The sequence below is a fragment of the Monodon monoceros genome, unplaced genomic scaffold (assembly GCF_005190385.1).
Source record: "Monodon monoceros isolate NGI ecotype Baffin Bay Population unplaced genomic scaffold, NGI_Narwhal_1 Contig2404_ctg1, whole genome shotgun sequence".
Classification (NCBI taxonomy): Eukaryota; Metazoa; Chordata; class Mammalia; order Artiodactyla; family Monodontidae; genus Monodon; species Monodon monoceros.
This window is the reverse complement of record NW_021698308.1, coordinates 4716-20805: the sequence shown is the minus strand read 5'-3', so window position 1 is coordinate 20805 and position 16090 is coordinate 4716. Positions and strand designations below refer to the sequence as shown.

The 16090-nt window shown below is 54.4% G+C and overlaps 1 protein-coding gene across 1 annotated transcript; it reads left to right on the top strand.

Moving 5' to 3' along the window:
* Positions 1 to 176: 176 nt before the first annotated feature.
* LOC114896470 (melanoma antigen preferentially expressed in tumors-like) lies at positions 177 to 12225 on the top strand (the record flags this gene model as incomplete). The annotated part of the gene is made up of 4 exons (XM_029224505.1): positions 177 to 293; positions 8892 to 9211; positions 9557 to 10165; positions 11649 to 12225. Coding segments are annotated over 4 exons (1623 nt in total), but the record flags the coding sequence as incomplete, so codon positions are not given.
* Between the last annotated feature and the right edge of the window lie 3865 nt (positions 12226 to 16090).

The window sequence follows — 16090 nt, the reverse complement described above, 5'->3', positions numbered from 1 at the left end:
GGGCGGGGCGCTGCTGAGTTCGCGGTTCTTTGTCCGCAGAGCGCAAGCGGGGGATCGTGTGGCGTGGCGCTGTGGCCCGAAGGGTAAGTTCCCGTCCTGGTGCCCCCGCGTTCCCGTGGGGTGACCTTGAGCTAGTCCCCGGGCCCCCCCTGCGGGCCCCCGCTCCTGTTCTCCAGCGGAAAACGAGCTCTCACGACCTGGGGCTGGAGCGGAGGCCACACGCGGTGGGGGGCCGCCTTGGGCCTACCCGGGCCACGTGCCCCGTGAAGAGGCCGCAGCGCCGCGTGGGGGACGTAATAATCCAGGGAACCCGGGTCTGCGGGGATGGCCAGAGCTCATTGGGCGCTGCTTTGCGCTGGAAATGGGGTCCCCTCGGGAGGTGCCAGGGTGTGGGGGCCAGAGAAAGGGGCAGAACTGGGGCTGCAGGACGGCGGTTAGTGCCCTTAGAGGAAGGTCCCTTAGACCCGAGCATCAGGTCTTTCCTTCGATTGTCTGCTGCTTCAGCCGATGAGAAATTTCTCGGGTTTGGAGATACAAACAGATTCTCACTGAAACGGCAGGGTCGGGGCTCCGGTTTTCAGTTCACCCAGCAGAGTTCTCACTGTGGCTTCATAACTACACGTGTGAACACACCGTGTGTTTGTTTTTTGGAGAATTTGGGTTCTTGTTTTTTTGTTGTTTTTTTTGTTGTTGTTGTTTTTTGCGGTATGTGGGCCTCTCACTGTTGTGGCCTCTCCCGTTGCAGAGCACAGGCTCTGAACGCGCAGGCTCAACGGCCATGGCTCACGGGCCCAGCCGCTCCGCGGCATGTGGGCTCTTCCCGGACCGGGGCACGAACCCTGCCGATGTCCCCTACATCGGCAGGCGGACTCTCAACCACTGCGCCACCAGGGAAACCCGAGAATTTGGGTTCTTATTCTCAAACTTGGGTGGAGACGGGTGACTGAGACGGTAGGAAACCAGGGAGACCAGGTGTCGGAGGACCTGAGGCCAGCGTGAGCTGGACGAGCGCGGTGGAAGACATCTTCAGGTAAGCTGGTCTTCTGCATCTCATCATGTCCCAGGATGTCCTGTTGCCCCCTCAGTGCTGTTAATCGTGGAGCTGCATGCAATCTGCATCCTGAAGCCCTCACAGCGGGAGGAGGATGAGCAGCCTTTATTTTTCCAAGTCATTTTCCCAAGAGAGCTTTCATCCTGCTGCCTTCTTAGAAGAAGCAGCTGCAATGTGTTGGGGTCCCATTCCCGAAGCCACGGTTACGTTCAGAACCTGTGCTTGGGACGAAGGAGCAGGGCTGGCATCAGCCCCCAGAGACTTGACTCCTGTGTGGTGTTGGGCAGGGGCAGGGTGGGTGAGCCCAGGGAGGTTTTGGTCTCCCTAAGCGGTGGGCTGGGACCCCTGGGCCTAGGGGCGGTCCCGGAAAGAAAGCACCCAGAGGGCACAACGAGTCCTCCAGCTGCAGCCCAAGGAGGCCAGGGAGGCGGACCTGGAACTGGAGGATGGAGAGGGACCCCAGGAGCGAGGACGACCTCGTGCCCTGGGGGTGCTGGGCAGCATATGGGTGCTGTTGATACCAGCACACTGGGCTGTAACCCCCAGTATCACTGCTGCCTCCAGAGCAGGAAATGTGGCCTCTCTGTCCCAGAACCACAGAAACTGAGTGGCTGTTTCAGGACAGACTGCGCTCAGGACCCAGAGAGGAGCAGGATGTGCAAAGGGGAGAGGTCAAGGTCATCACTCCAGAGATGTTCAGGGTGAAGGAAGAAAAGGGGGTCAGCCCTGGGCTGCCAGACGGTCCCCTCCTTAGTGCCTCTCAGCTGTGCAGACAGACCATGAGCAGACCCCAGGCCATGGCGGAGACCCCCACAAGCTCTTCTGCAGCCATGGCGCCAGGCTGGGCTCCCCACACCTTTCTTAGCCCCTGCCTCACGTGTGGAAGGGGCCTCTGTGCACAGCTGCTTCCCAAATTCTTCAGGCGACACCGTATCAGCGAATCTGCTTACTTCCTCCTGCCGAGGGCAAGCAGTGCTGGGAGGTTTCCTGGAGTCTGAGCTCCCGGGGTACGGCTGCTGAGCCGAGGTACCAGTGAGTGCAGGCCTTTCTGGATTTCTCCCCGATATATCGCCCCTCCCCCCATCTTCCTGGAAGACCTGGCAGGACCCACAGACCTGCTGAGTGCCTAGACTGTGGTGGGTGATGTCCCCTGAATGGAGGCTCCTGTCCTCCGCTCTCGTCCGTGACCTTGTCCACTGTCCACGAACAGAGTGGGCTGTGCCCATCCACAGGCGACTTCCCCGGGCACAGTCCCACTGGGCTGGCATGTTGATGGCTTAGCGAGCCCTGGGCCAGGAGCCAGGGGCCTCGTTCCCGTGTCACCCTCTCGTGGCTGGCTCTGTGACACAGGTGCAAAGGACTTGCCCTTTTGAGCCTCAGCCACTGCACAGGGAAAGGAAAACGCAATTTAAGGCCCCTGCCGACATTTCAGATCTTGAGGGAGAACCCGAGGCTAGGAGAGTGAAATGCTTTGGTGATTTAAGCTCTACCAAACACGAGGAATGGTTGACTGACTCATCATTCTGATTCAGAATCCAGCTTCAGCCTCCTTGTCCCCATCTCCTGGAGAAGCTTCAATGAAGAACATGGTTGTGACAAAAAAATGAAGATGTCCCAGAGGCAGTGATGCCAGCTAACATCTTCACAGTAAAGGAACCTGGAGATAATGTCAGGCCCTGAAAACACAAAGGGTGAAATGTTGGAAGCAGATCCAGGCTTAGAAAGCAGAGTGACACCGCAATGAGAAGCCCACGCACCACAACGAAAAGTAGCCCCCGCTCGATGCAACTAGAGAAAGCCCGCATGCAGCAACGAAAACCCAATGCAGCCAAAAGTAAATAAATAAATTTAAAAAAAAAAAAAAAAAGGCAGAGTGACAGGTTGCCCGGGCGTAGGAAGGACACTCAGCCCCGACTGAAAGTTATGTGATGAGAAGCAGGGAAGCAGTGTTGACAGGATTCTTGATGAGTTTTTCGCAAAGAAACAAAACACTTTTTCTCAGTGCTTAAAATCACAGTGTACTAAAAAAAATAGCTTTACTGGGCTTCCGTGGTGGCGCAGTGGTTGAGAGTCCGCCTGCCGATGCAGGGGTCAGGGGTTCGTGCCCGGGTCCAGGAGGAACCCACATGCCGTGGAGGGGCTGGGCCCGTGAGCCATGGCCGCTGAGCCTGCGCGTCCGGAGCCTGTGCTCTGCAACGGGAGAGGCCACGACAGTGAGAGCCCCTCGTACTGCAAAAAAAAAAAAAAAAATAGCTTTACTATTTTTACTTTTCTAAACATTACAGTGGATCGTGTTAAGAGGGTTCTTAACGTTTTCAAAAAATATGTAACGGCTGCAGGAAAAGTCATATTTTGCCTTAGATTATGAAGGTTGGCTTTGCAGTTCCAGCATGCATGGTGGCCTTGGTGGCCCTGCCCCACCGTGCAGGCCACGTCCGCCTGTCATTATTTTTTCAACTTGCTTGTTTTTCATTTGTCTGCTCAGTTGAATGCAAGGTCCGTGCCTCAGAGACACCCTGAGTGGAAGACCATGACATTTTATTTCTTCCAGTCTTACTGAGATAGAATTGACATACAGCCCTGTATAGGTTTAAAGGGTGCAGCATCGTGAGTTGACTTAACATGCATCATCTCATATGGATACAAAATTACACAGAAAACACGTTTTTCCCCTGTGATGAGAACTCTTAGGATTACTCTCTCCATGACTTTCATACGTAACCTACAACAGTGTCAGTTACACTTACCCTGTTGTACATCATCTCCCTAGTATGTACTTCTAACTAGAAGACGACCATGACATTGTCACTGGGCTGTTCCTCCCCAGAACAGCAGTGGATGGTCTGCTGCAGGCACTCTGTAAATGTTTTGAGTAAATCGAGGGTTGCCGATAGAGGGGGAGTCTGGGTATGGGGGCGAGGGGACCAGCTGGGCGGGAGACCTCCCTGTGAGCGCGTCCCCTCTGCCTGGTGCCTCCTGCCAGCCCTCAGCACAGGGTGGGCTGTCCCCTCAAAGGTGGAGCCAGTGCTCCCCGAGTCCTGAGGCTCACCGACCCTCCTCCAGTGGAAAAAGGTCCAGTGCAAAGGGCCGGACAGCCCAACGCACCTGGTGTCACTCTGATCCACAGTAAGCTTATGGCTTGGTGTTGGAGATTTGGGGTCAGTTGGATGACAGGGATGCAACACCAGCCCCCTCTTCTCTCCTCCTCTCTCCAAAAGCACAGTTCCCACCATCTCAGGCAATAACGAGGTTGACCGTGCAAAGTCCTGAGAAGCATCCTCTCCGGGGCCAAAGGCCAAGACTGGGGCCTCCCCTTCTCTCTGAACCTCTCTCATCTTTGTGTCTAGGGTCAGTGCTCCCTCTCTGTCCCTTGGAGTTGACAAGGGGGACAGCCACTGGCACCTCCCCCAGACCAAGGCAAACAGAGCCAGATCCTGGGGACACTCCCAGTCCCCAAGTGCCCTTAGTGGTCCCAGACATGGCTTCAGCATATAAAGGACACAGCTCTGAGAGCCAGGAAACCAGGCCCCTGGCTCTGCTGCCATTTCCCTCCTTCCCCCTCGTCCTGGGCCATCCCCCGACCAACCAGCCTGGAGTGGGCCCTCAGCCTCCCGCACCCCTACTTGCCTCTAGAAGCACTTCCCTCAGGATTAACTGGCTGCACCCAGGGTGACCTGGATGTCAGATGCGTCCTCACTGGGGAGGAAGAAGTGGGGAGACTTGCTTGTTTCGGTCTAGATGTCATTGGATGTGAAGTGGAACCACATCTTGCCAAGTGCAGAAAGAGGCAGAGAGGGCTGACAGAGACCTTCGATTTTTCAAGAGGCCCAGAGGGCAAAATATTCCAGGGCAAGAAGAGATCTGACTGCAGAGGGCAAGGAGACGTACCAGATCCTGAGTAGGATCTTGTCTGCTCGAGGCTGGGTCAAGAGAGCCGAAGGAGGAGAAGCCACCATCGGCCTGGCACCCAGGGCCTCTGTCAGCCTCGTGCCTCTGAAGACCAGCAGGGTTGGGGTCTTCCTCTGGAAGCCAGGAAGGGTCATCTTCCAGCATTTCTGGTGCTTCTTTGAATGCAGAAAAGTAGCTGGCCTTTTCTTTACCTTCTTCTACACTTGTTATGTCAGAAGAATTGGGGAGAAATCCGTGATTTCTGTTGATGCCAGTGGAAGGATGTCCGGTCTCCCACCCTCCCCGCATTGTGGCCACACCCCAGGCTCTGGGAGAGGTGGGGTGACTTGCCAGGGATGCAGAAAGAGGGGGCTGCCCCGTCAGCACAGGCCAGGAGCAGGAACCTGGGGACACACATGCATTCTAAAGACTCCAGGAAGGCCCTGGGGGCAGATGCTTTGCAATCCCAGTAGAAATTCTGTGACTGGAGACGGGAAGGGGGACAGGACACCCCCCCACCATGAGCTCAGAGGCTGCTCTGGCCTGTGCAGCATGAGAACAGGTGACCAGGACGTGGTAGAAAGGTCCCCCCAATTGACTCATGCCTGGGCCTTGAGAGTCGTCCTGGGCCAGTCCTGACACTGGGCAGGAAGGACAGGTCTTCCTGCAGCTGTGCCCCTGGTCCTTCTGCCTCCGGACAAACAGGCTCTGCATGTAGGTGCAGGTGGACAGAGGAATGTCCCCTGCTCGCTGGGGAAGAATGTTCGGCTTATACTTCCCATTTTTACATCATTCGAAGGCAGTGGTCGCTCCTGCCTCCTTGGATCTCCTCCTGGATGCTGGGTTCCCATGGAAAGATCCCAGGCTTGGATGTCTGCCATTTCCTGTTTCCCCGAGGTCCACGTGAAGTCAGTCATCTCTTCCTAACGCTCTGTGGGGCAGATCCATCCACACCCCTCCCCCAAGCAGGTCTTCTGGTTACTCCCTGAGCGGAGCATGGCAGTGTCCACCCCTGGCCAAGTCCCCGGCTCACCAGGCTGAAAAGGAAACTAACTGAATTTCAGCTTTTCTCTGAAGGTTATTTGAGGTGCTGGATGAAAAGTGCGAGCACCACTCAGTGGCTGCTCCAGAATCAGGAACATTCTGCTTAACTTACTAATCTCGACTTCCTGCAGGTGATCAGTCAAGGTGATGGTCTGGGAGTTGAGTGTCCATAGAGCACATTCTAGCTTAACCCTGTTTTAGGCAAACTGCTGATAGGGACGGTAGAAATTTGGAGATAGCAGTCTCTGGGAAATTACTAAACCAGAGAGCATCCTTCAGAGAATGCTGCCACCTCGCCCACAGAATAGAATTGTCGGGGCGTCACAATGCAGGGGGTGGAGAGGTTCCCTCAGCCTGTGTTCTGAAACCTCAACAGAACCAACGTGTGAGCCAGCCCAGCAGGGGCATCGCCCCCAGACCCTTCAATACCGAGCAGAGCTTCACGTCCCCTGAGGAGAAGTTCGGTGTTAGAGTAGCTATGCTTAACGCAGAGCAAGAGAAAAGCTGAATTTTGTTTGTGGGCCTAATGGCACTCTCGCATCAGAAACCCTGTAAGTGAAAGCCTTAGGGGAGGGGTCGGGGGGCTTTTTGAAGCCGCTTTGCATTCCTTGTTTCCTAGGATTGAGGAAATGTTAAGTTATCCACAAACACTGGGAAGGGGCCTTTGAAGGTCATGATGAGGGTTGAAGCTGCTGGACAGAGCCTGGGCTGGGATGTGGAAGAGGACGCCTGAGCCTCGGGGCAAGTCCTCTTCTGGTTGCAGCCCTTTGCTGACACCGATATGTGTGCTTGGCCCACGTTTATTTCCCTCCCTGCCTCCAAGAGCCCAAAGAGCCCACGGCCCTGACCCCCTCAGTGGCTTTCAGGCTGAGTAAGGTGTGTCCCAGGTTTGGCCACCAGCACAGTTCCGGCCTCTCCCAGCCCACATGCCTACATTTCATCTTGTCAAGCCAATTTGCATATCCCCGCTTCTGGGAGGAAACACCCTTTGCCTGCAGGGACAGAGGGAGGAAGATTGAGTCTTGGGTTTGCCTTGGCTTTAAGGGATCCACCAGGTCCCCCCGTAGCCACTCCTGCTGGCAATTTCTCAGGCCCATCCTGACAAAAGTCTCTGAATTCCTCCAAACACAACACACTTTCCCTGGTCTTGGGTAATTTCCTTGGCCTCATTACAAACGCCCAGCCCCTCCCTCTTCCCAGCCAGCTCCTAGTTGTAATTTTGACCTGACCTCCTTTGGGGAAGCCTTAACCCTCAAAATCTGGAGGACCCGCCATCCCTCAGTGTCACCTCTGTTCCCCCATGAACGGGCACACGTTTTGCAGTTTTAGGTTACGTATAAGTGACTGTGTGATTCTCAGGAATTTTGTTATATTTCTTTTTCCTTTGGGGTGACACCACTAGGTCTGCACAAAGCTGTCTTAACTCAGACATTGGGATGGTTTTGACGTGGCCCATGCTCTTCGAGCAAATATGCTTGCAGGTTGGTTTTCTTCTTTTATCTTTTGCTTTCACGAGTGGACAGAGGATCCTATCAGTTGTGTGTAAGGAGAAAGTCAAATCAGCGTTAGCTGGATGGATTTCCAGTAATAAGATTCCGCTTTCCATTTGAAATGGAAATTTCAGCTGGGATCTGAAAAGTGTGGCCAGGAAGGCCTATCATGGCTTCTCAGGAGCCAGAGGAGGGACTCAGAGGCCTGAGCACATTGCTCCTTGCACCACACCCGCCCTGGCATCTGGGGCCTCGGGCCCTGACCACTGCCCCAGCCAGGGTCTCCACAGGACAGGCCATGCAGGCCAAGGTCCTGTAGAGAATTTTTCTTCGCCTTCTGTACACGTTTGCAGTAGCAGGCTTCGCTTTTGCTTCTATGTCAAGTTTTGCCTTAATCCCAAACGTTTTGATTTCTGCTCTGGTTTATGCCACTCATAGACAGTTACAGTATTTCTTAACCAAATAGATTTTTTTCTTTTTTTGATGTAAGACATCTAATTAGTTGGAATTTTTGGATGACATTTTACATATTTGGTTTGTGACTAGTAATTATAGTTCATATCATTTATGGTTTTGTGATTTTTACTAGTTTAAAGGGCTTTTTTGGTTTGTTTTCATTTTAGAAATGAAAAGTTTTTTTTTTAATTCCATGGAATAAAAACAATTCCATAATAGTAATACTCATAGGTACATCTTGGAATCAGTTTTTTTTTTCTTAATCTCTAACATCACATGCTATTAAATACTGTCATGCTGCTTTATGGTGTCTGATTTAAAGATTTTTTTTTTTTTTTTTGCGGTACGTGGGCCTCTCACTGTCGTGGCCTCTCCCGCTGCGGAGCACAGGCTCCGGACGCGCAGGCTCAGCAGCCATGGCTCTCGGGCCCAGCCGCTCCGCGGCATGTGGGATCTTCCCGGACCGGGGCACGAACCCGTGTCCCCTGCATTGGCAGGTGGACTCACAACCACTGCGCCACCAGGGAAGCCCTGATTTAAAGAGTTTAAAATGGGGTAACAGTACCCACTGTGGGGTGCTCCTCCATCATTCCCATCTGGGTTATTTGTTGGAGTTTAGGAAGAGGCCATGTTGGGCTAAACTCCTTATTCCTGTTGTTTTCAGTCCTTGAGTGATAATCAGAAGCTTTTCTCCGGAGAGGGTGGGGTCAGCTGTCAGGCTTCTAGGTACCCACCTTTCAGAGGGGCTGGGGTTTAATGCAGCATGGGTGGATATGGGATAGGGCGAGAGGTCACCTTGTCCCCTCATTTGGGCCTGGCGCCAGCAGGGCCAGAGCTGTGGCTTTGTGGCCAGAGGGGTGTCTTTGGCCCTGCGTTGGGTCCCCTAGAGGGTGGAGGGACGGCAGGGTCGCCGGTCCTTGGCCGGAGAAGGACCCACCCCTTGCTCTCTGGTGTCCCTCCAGTACTCCCTCTGGAGCAGATTCTTCAGGGTGGGCATCCGGGCCCCACCGAAACTCCTGGAACTGGCCGTCCAGAGCCTGCTGAGGGATGAGGCCTTGGCCATCGCCGCTCTGGAGGAGCTGCCTGCTGAGCTCTTCCCACCCCTGTTCTCCTCGGCCCTTGCCGGGATGCACAGCCAGGCCGTGAAGGCGATGGTGCAGGCCTGGCCCTTCCCCTGCCTCCCGCTGGGGGCCCTGATGAAGGAGCACAAGCCTCACCTGGAGATCTTCCAAGCTGCAATCGACGGCCTGGACGTCCTGCTTGCCCAGGAGGTCCGCCCCAGGTGAGGGCGACCCAGCAGGCGGGTGGGGCCTGGGGATCTGAGCAAGATGCAGCCGGCATCGGCGGGGGTGGGGGTGCGGGGCCACGGGGAGGCCTTGGGGCCGTGGCTGGGCCACTCTGGGAATAGGCTTTCGGGCGTGCAGGGCTACTTAAGGTGCAGAGGTGACAAAAGGCACGTGGGCTCACCCCCTTCTCGTGGCGCTTAAAGTGGGGACCAGGAGGGGCCCCGGAAGCTCGAGGAGCAGCTGGTGTCTGGGGTGTAGCACCCTTGCCTGGGTTCTGAGCCGTGCGGTCCTGGTCCCCGTGGGTCTCCGCACAGCTCAGTGTGTCTCCCGTTGTCCCGCAGGCGGTGGAAGCTGCAGGTGCTGGATTTGCGTCGTAACGCCCAGCAGGACTTCTGTACCGTGTGGTCCGGCACCAGGGCTGGTGTGTGCTCACCGCTGGAGCCTGAGGTGGTCGGGCCCGTGAGGAAGAGGTGCCGGGTGGAAGGTGCAAGGGCGTGGCTGAAGCAGACCTCGGCCCCCATGGAGGTGCTCATAGACCTGTGCCTCAAGGAGGGCACCCCCGATGCGTCCCTAAGCTACCTCCTGAAGAAGGTCAAGCAGAGGAGGGGCTCGCTCCGCCTGTGCTGTCAGAAGCTGAGGGTCTTCTCCATGCCGATGCAGAAGATCAGGAAGATCCTGAAGCTGGTGCAGCTCGACTCCGTCCAGGACCTGGAGGTGAACTGCACCTGGAAGCTGGCCACCCTGGGCAGGTTCGCGCCGCACCTGGGCCAGATGGTCAACCTGCGCCGGCTGCTCCTCTCGCACATCCACATGACACCGCACGCCGCCCCCGGCATGGAGGAGCGTTGCGTCAGCCAGCTCACCTCCCGGTTTCCCAGCCTGCAGCACCTGCAGGAGCTCTACCTGGATTCCATCTCCTTCCTCGAGGGCCGCCTGGACCAGGTGCTCAGGTGAGGCGTGGTGCTGTCTCTCTGCAGACCAGGGCAGGCCTCTCTCGTTTCGTTATCCGTGGGGTGTCTGTCTACTGTCTGCCTGCCATGGATGGTGCCAGGGTGCACGGGCCACTCAGAGGTCCACACGATGCCGCCACTCCGTCCCCCGGCATCTTGTCACATAGCCTCCCGGGTTAGGGTCAGAGGTGTGGCTTCAGTTAGATGCCTGTCAAAGGGGGTTCTTTGCTGGGAACCTGCATTGTGGGGGCTTTGGGCCAGGTGAGGGTGGCTTTGGGAATTCTTCCTGAGAGAGTGATGTCTAAGCTGAGATGATGGAAAATAACTAAGCAGGACGACATTAACCAGGGGAAAGCCCATCCAACGTGAGGTTTCAAATCGGAAGCTCTGTGCTGAGCAGCTGGTCCACGTGAGCCTGTCCCTCCCACCTATCCCACTTTCCTGTCTGTCCCGGGTTGCTTTAGGCTCCAGGTGAGGTGTGATGTGGGAAATGGGTGATTCTGGAAATGACGGGGAGGGAGCAGGAGTGAAGAATTGTGGCGTCCATCAGGACATTAAGCGGTTATTGCTCCTACATAGTCCAGAGAAGAGAAGCAGAAAGTCAGATGAGTATCATTATTGAAGTGGCTCCAATCTCGAGTCCAAATTACAACTATTATTTGCTTCTAAGGCTTCTGATTATATAGGAATTCTTCAGTAACAAATTATTTCTTCTAGAAATTTGTTCTTCATTCTTAAAATAGAATCATAGCTTTACCTGGAACACAATGATGAAAGATGAGAGAATGCAGCCCGATTTATTTGTGTGAAAGAGTTGGATTGATTTCCTTTCTGGCAACTGCAAACTCAAAGCATTAAGAATAAACGTGTTCATGACACAAGGACAGCAACAAAAAAAAGAGTTGTGGAAAGTGAGGGATGGTTTGTGGCTGATACAGCGACCAGAGTTAGCCCCTGCCGGCTGGACCCCTGTGGACGTTGCCAGACGTTGCCTGGCTTAGCCCTTTAAGCACAGATGCCAGTACTCTCACTGGGAACAGAGAAACAGGTGATGGGGTCCAGGAGGCGGCAGGAAGGAAGCCCGAGTTAAAAGCAGTGTAGGTCATGTCTGCCAATACTGTAGTTTGCTGATCCCCTCTCTCACTTGGGACCTGGGGTCAGGCTCCCCGGTGGGCACCTGCCATTGTTACCTTACCTGTGCTCACAACACCTGGCAGGGGTACGTCGTCCCCCACTTGACGGGTGAGCACAGGGAGCACTTGAGGATTCCTTCCCTTGACCCCGTCACACGGCAGATAAGGGATGGGGAAGGACCCCGCTCAACCTTGGGCTGGCCTGGCACCTCTCCCTTGACCATGCAGCATCCTCCGGAAGACTGGGATCTGGTGAAATGGGCCTCTCTTCCCTTGAGGCCTGGGCCACCCCACATCCCTCCGCCCACCACCTCCATCCTCCCGGGGCTGACTGCTCTGTCTCTCTCCAGGTGTCTGAAGAACCCCCTGGAGACCTTGTCGATTACCAACTGCCTGATTTCAGAGGCAGACCTGATGCATCTGTCGCAGTGCCCGAGCGTCAGCCAGCTGAAGGATCTGAGCCTTAGCGGGGTCAACCTGACCAGCATAAGCTCCAAGCCCCTCTGGGTCCTGATCGAGAAGGCCTCGGCCACCCTCCAGGACCTGGACCTGGATGAGTGTGGCATCATGGACTCCCAGTTCAGCGCCCTCCTGCCCGCCCTGAGCCACTGCTCCCAGCTCACCACCTTCAGCTTCTGCGGCAACCCCATCTCGATGGCTGTGCTGGAGAGCCTGCTGCGCCACACCGTGGGGCTGAGCAAGCTGAGCCACGTGCTGTACCCCGCGCCCTTGGAGAGCTACGAGGACGTGCACGGCACCGTCCACCTGGGCCGCCTGGCGCACCTGCACGCCCGGCTCAAACAGGTGCTGCAGGAGTTGGGGCTTCCCAGTATGGTCTGGTTCAGCGGCAACCCCTGTCCGCACTGTGGCGACAGGACCTTCTACAGCCCCGAGCCCATCCTGTGCCCCTGTTACATGGCCGCCTAGCCCAGCGAACGAGCCGCAGGCTTTGTCGCGGGCACGCGGACACTGCCGCTCAGACGTCAGCGCATCTCGAAGAAACACAAGCTATAGTTTCGGACAGTTGTTCATTGTTAGCGGGAAAAGGAAAGGTGATTCAGAGCTGGGCGGGGGGGATGGTGACTTGGGGGGTTGATGGGATCTTCGGGGAGATGCATCTTGTAGAGTTAGAAATGTGAATCTAAATTTCTAGCGGGGGATTCAGGCTTGAGAAGTAGATGGGGGCGTTATCCCTACGTGGATAGTTATAAAGAAACGGTCAGAAATAAATGGAACCTCAGTGTCATTCACCTGGTGTTCGCTGTGATCTGTGACCGTGATTCTCCCGTTTAAACCTCAGTAATCTCCTGTTAGTGACTAAATAAGAAGCCAGCATGTGTGAGGCCCAGGCACCCTAGGCTGGACGAGGTTCGGCCCCAAGAGTTAACAGCACCATTTCTCCCTCCCTTTGGTCTTGTTTCTGGATCATCTGTTAGCTCCTCACTTACTTCTGTGGCCGTTCAGTCTATCATCGCACACAAGGTGCGTCCTCAGGGCCTGGAATGTACTATGTGTCCAATAGTGAGCACCACTGGAGGGAACATTCTTCCAAGGGACCCTCGCTGCCAACTCCATCCAAGCCCTGGACTCTAGCACCCTCCCCAGTGGATCCAGCAGATACAGAGCCTCCATCCCTGGCCCTGGGTGGTGCCAGGATAGGGCTTCAATGTGCAAAGTCAGGCCCCGAGTCCTGGGGGCAAAATCCACCCACAGACCATCTGGAGCCTCTGGGACTCACCAGCCCATACCCACCTTCCCACTGCGTCCAGCCCCTTGAATTCAGTTAGTTGTGTCCTGTAAAAACATCCTAATTCCTGCTAGCAAAATTCTAGTAAGCTCACATAGACAAATAACATTTGTTTACTATTCGTTTCCCACATTGAAAAGAGTTCATCGTTTTGTGCGGACGTAGGTCACACCAGGGTGAGAATGCCCTTCTTCTGGGAAGACCCCCCTTCTTCCCTGCCAAGGAGGTGATAAGCCAGCTCTGATGCCCTGGATTCTGGGTCCCAAGAGAGAACAAACCCACGCCTGGTCTTGGTAGCACTCAGAGCAGGTGAACGTCAGATTTGCTTTGCGGGTGGGGTGGGGCCACCCCGTTGGACCCCCCAGACAGCCCATCCAAATGAAAGGGACACGAGCTTCCCTGGGGACGCAATGGTTAAGAATCCACCTACCAATGCAGGGGACACGGGTTCGAGCCCTGGTCCGGGAAGATCCTGCATGCCGCAGAGCAACTAAGCCCGTGCGCCACAACTACTGAGCCTGCACGCTACAGCTACTGATGCCTGCGTGCCTAGAGCCCATGCCCCGAAGCAGAGAAGCCACCGCAGTGAGAAGCCCGTACACCACAATGAAGAGCAGCCCCCGCTCGCCGCAGCTAGAGAGTCCGCGCGCAGCAACAAAGATCCAACGCAGCCAAAAATAAGTAAATAAATAAATTTACAAAAAAAAAAAAAAAAAAAAAAGGGACATGTCATACAGTGGAGTCCGCCCTGTGGCCCTGGGCTGCCTTACCTGGCTTCCCACACACGACCTGGGGAGAAAGCCACACACCAAGGCTGGGGCAGGGCTCGTCTGCATGTCCCTGACCATGAGCCATCCTCCACGGCCTATCTGGTGTGGCCAACTGTCAGCAATCCCTTATCCTGCCGCACAGCCACTGGCCCTTCTCTATCTTCTTCCCCTAGCAGGCACCCTCTTTTCTTCTGCCCCACCCCTTCCAGCCTCCTACCCTATGCCCCGTAAGAAAGAACAAGAAATGGACCCCTTGGCTTGTGGACATGCTTTGCCATTTCTGAAAGAAGAGAGAATGCAGAAATCTGTATAAGTGATGGTGTGCTGGGAAGAAGGGAGTCAGAAAAAGATCTCTCTTACTTTTCCCCAGTGTGCACCCAGTCTCAGCATCCCCGAGCATCCCTAAGTTACAGAGCATATTTTCCGGAACGGGAACTGGCACCTCTGGGATATGAGGAAAAGTATACAGGACGAGCAGGTTCTCCACGAGGAAGAACAGAGGCAGAGATCGTGTGATCTTAGTGCCGGATTCCTCAGCCGCAAAACAGATAATCACACTGGCCTCATGACATTGCAGTGAGGTCGCTCACAGGGCTAACCTATGGAAGCCACTTGCCCCGGTCATGGATGGCCCCATATAGGACAGTGGTGATTATTAGCTGCCCGATGCAAGTAAAGGAAGAAAAACAAAAGTGAACACTGCCTCTTGCTTCTCAAGCAGGGTGCCCTGCACTTGGGACTTTATTTGGCCCAGAGACCACACCTGAGAAAGAAATCTTACAAGAGTCTTTGAGAATTTAGATTTAGATTTTGAGAATTTAGATTTTGTCATCAACATGTTCAAAGAGGCATATGCTGTCAATGCAGTGAGGTTCTCAAAGTCAAGTTTGGCTGGAGAGGAAGCTCATCCGTAAGGATGGGGCATGGGGAGGTAGTGACTGCTGGGTGCCCAGGGGCCCGGGGGCCATGTGGATGGAGGCCCTGGGTGTGTGTGGGCAGGGGGGAGTGGGGTCTGCAGCTGTTGGGAAGCAGGCAGGGAGAGTATGGCACATAGGGTGGGATGATTGGAAGTAACCATTTACCCAGGAGCAGCCCCAGCTGCACGTCGGACAGGCAGGAGGGTTAGGGCAGCTGAGGGGTAGGATGTGAGAGGGGTGAAGCTGAATAGGAAAGAGCCAGAGAGCAATCTAACACAGGGAAATAGCCACGGGCAGAAACAAGACCAAAAGAAGGCCTGACATGGGAGTTCCCTGGCAGTCCAGTGATTAGGACTTGGCACTTTCACTGCCTTGGCCTGGATTCCATCCCTGGTCTGGGAACTAAGATCCTGCAAACTGTTCAGCTCGGCCAAAAAAAAAAGGCCACACAAAACGTTCTCTGACATAAGTCTCGTACCAGTGTTTTCTTAGGTCAGTCTCCCAAAGCAATAGAAATAAAAACAAAAACAAATGGGACCTAATCAAAGTTACTGCATAGCAAAACTTTTGCACAGCAAAGGAAACCGTAAACAAAATGAAAAGACAGCCTACGGACTGGGAGAAAATATTTGCAAACGATGCGAACAACAAGGGCTTAATTTCCCAAATATACAAACAGCTCCTACAATTCACTAACCAAAAAAAAACCCAATTGAAAAATGGGCAGAAGAGCTAAATAGACATTTCTCCAAAGAAGACATCCAGATGGCAGATAGGTACATGAAAAGATGCCCAACATCACTAATTATTAGACAAATGCAAATCAAAACTGCACTGGAGTACTAATAAGGGGGCTTATACAACTAGGTTCTGAGAGAAATAGCCTAGACTCTGCAGCTGACACAAAGTTGGAGGGGAGTTGGAGACGCTGAGTCTGTGTCGTGGGATACTTTGAACTGCAGAAATGCGGTGGTGGGTGCCATGTGGACCCAAAAGTGCCAGAGTGGGGTTCGTGTGAGAAGCACAAGTGCCCTGTGGGGCCCGGGGTCCAACCTCTACATACTCCCCACGCTCATGGCCCCGTTGGGCACCTGCATGGCTTTGTTCTTGTCCACAGGATATTCAATATCTTATCTTCCTTTGAGGAGATGGACCCATATTTTCCTCACTTAACTCGTTGGTGAAGATCCAGCTCCACTTGCTTCTTTCTTCCAGCTCAGTTCCCCCAGTGTTTTAGTTGACAGGTAGAGAAGTGCTTCCACGCAATCCCTTAAATGGACCAAAACGGTTCAGGACAGAGATGAAACCCGACTGCCTCCTAAAACCTTTGGCATTACCTAAGTGATGAGAGTGATCAA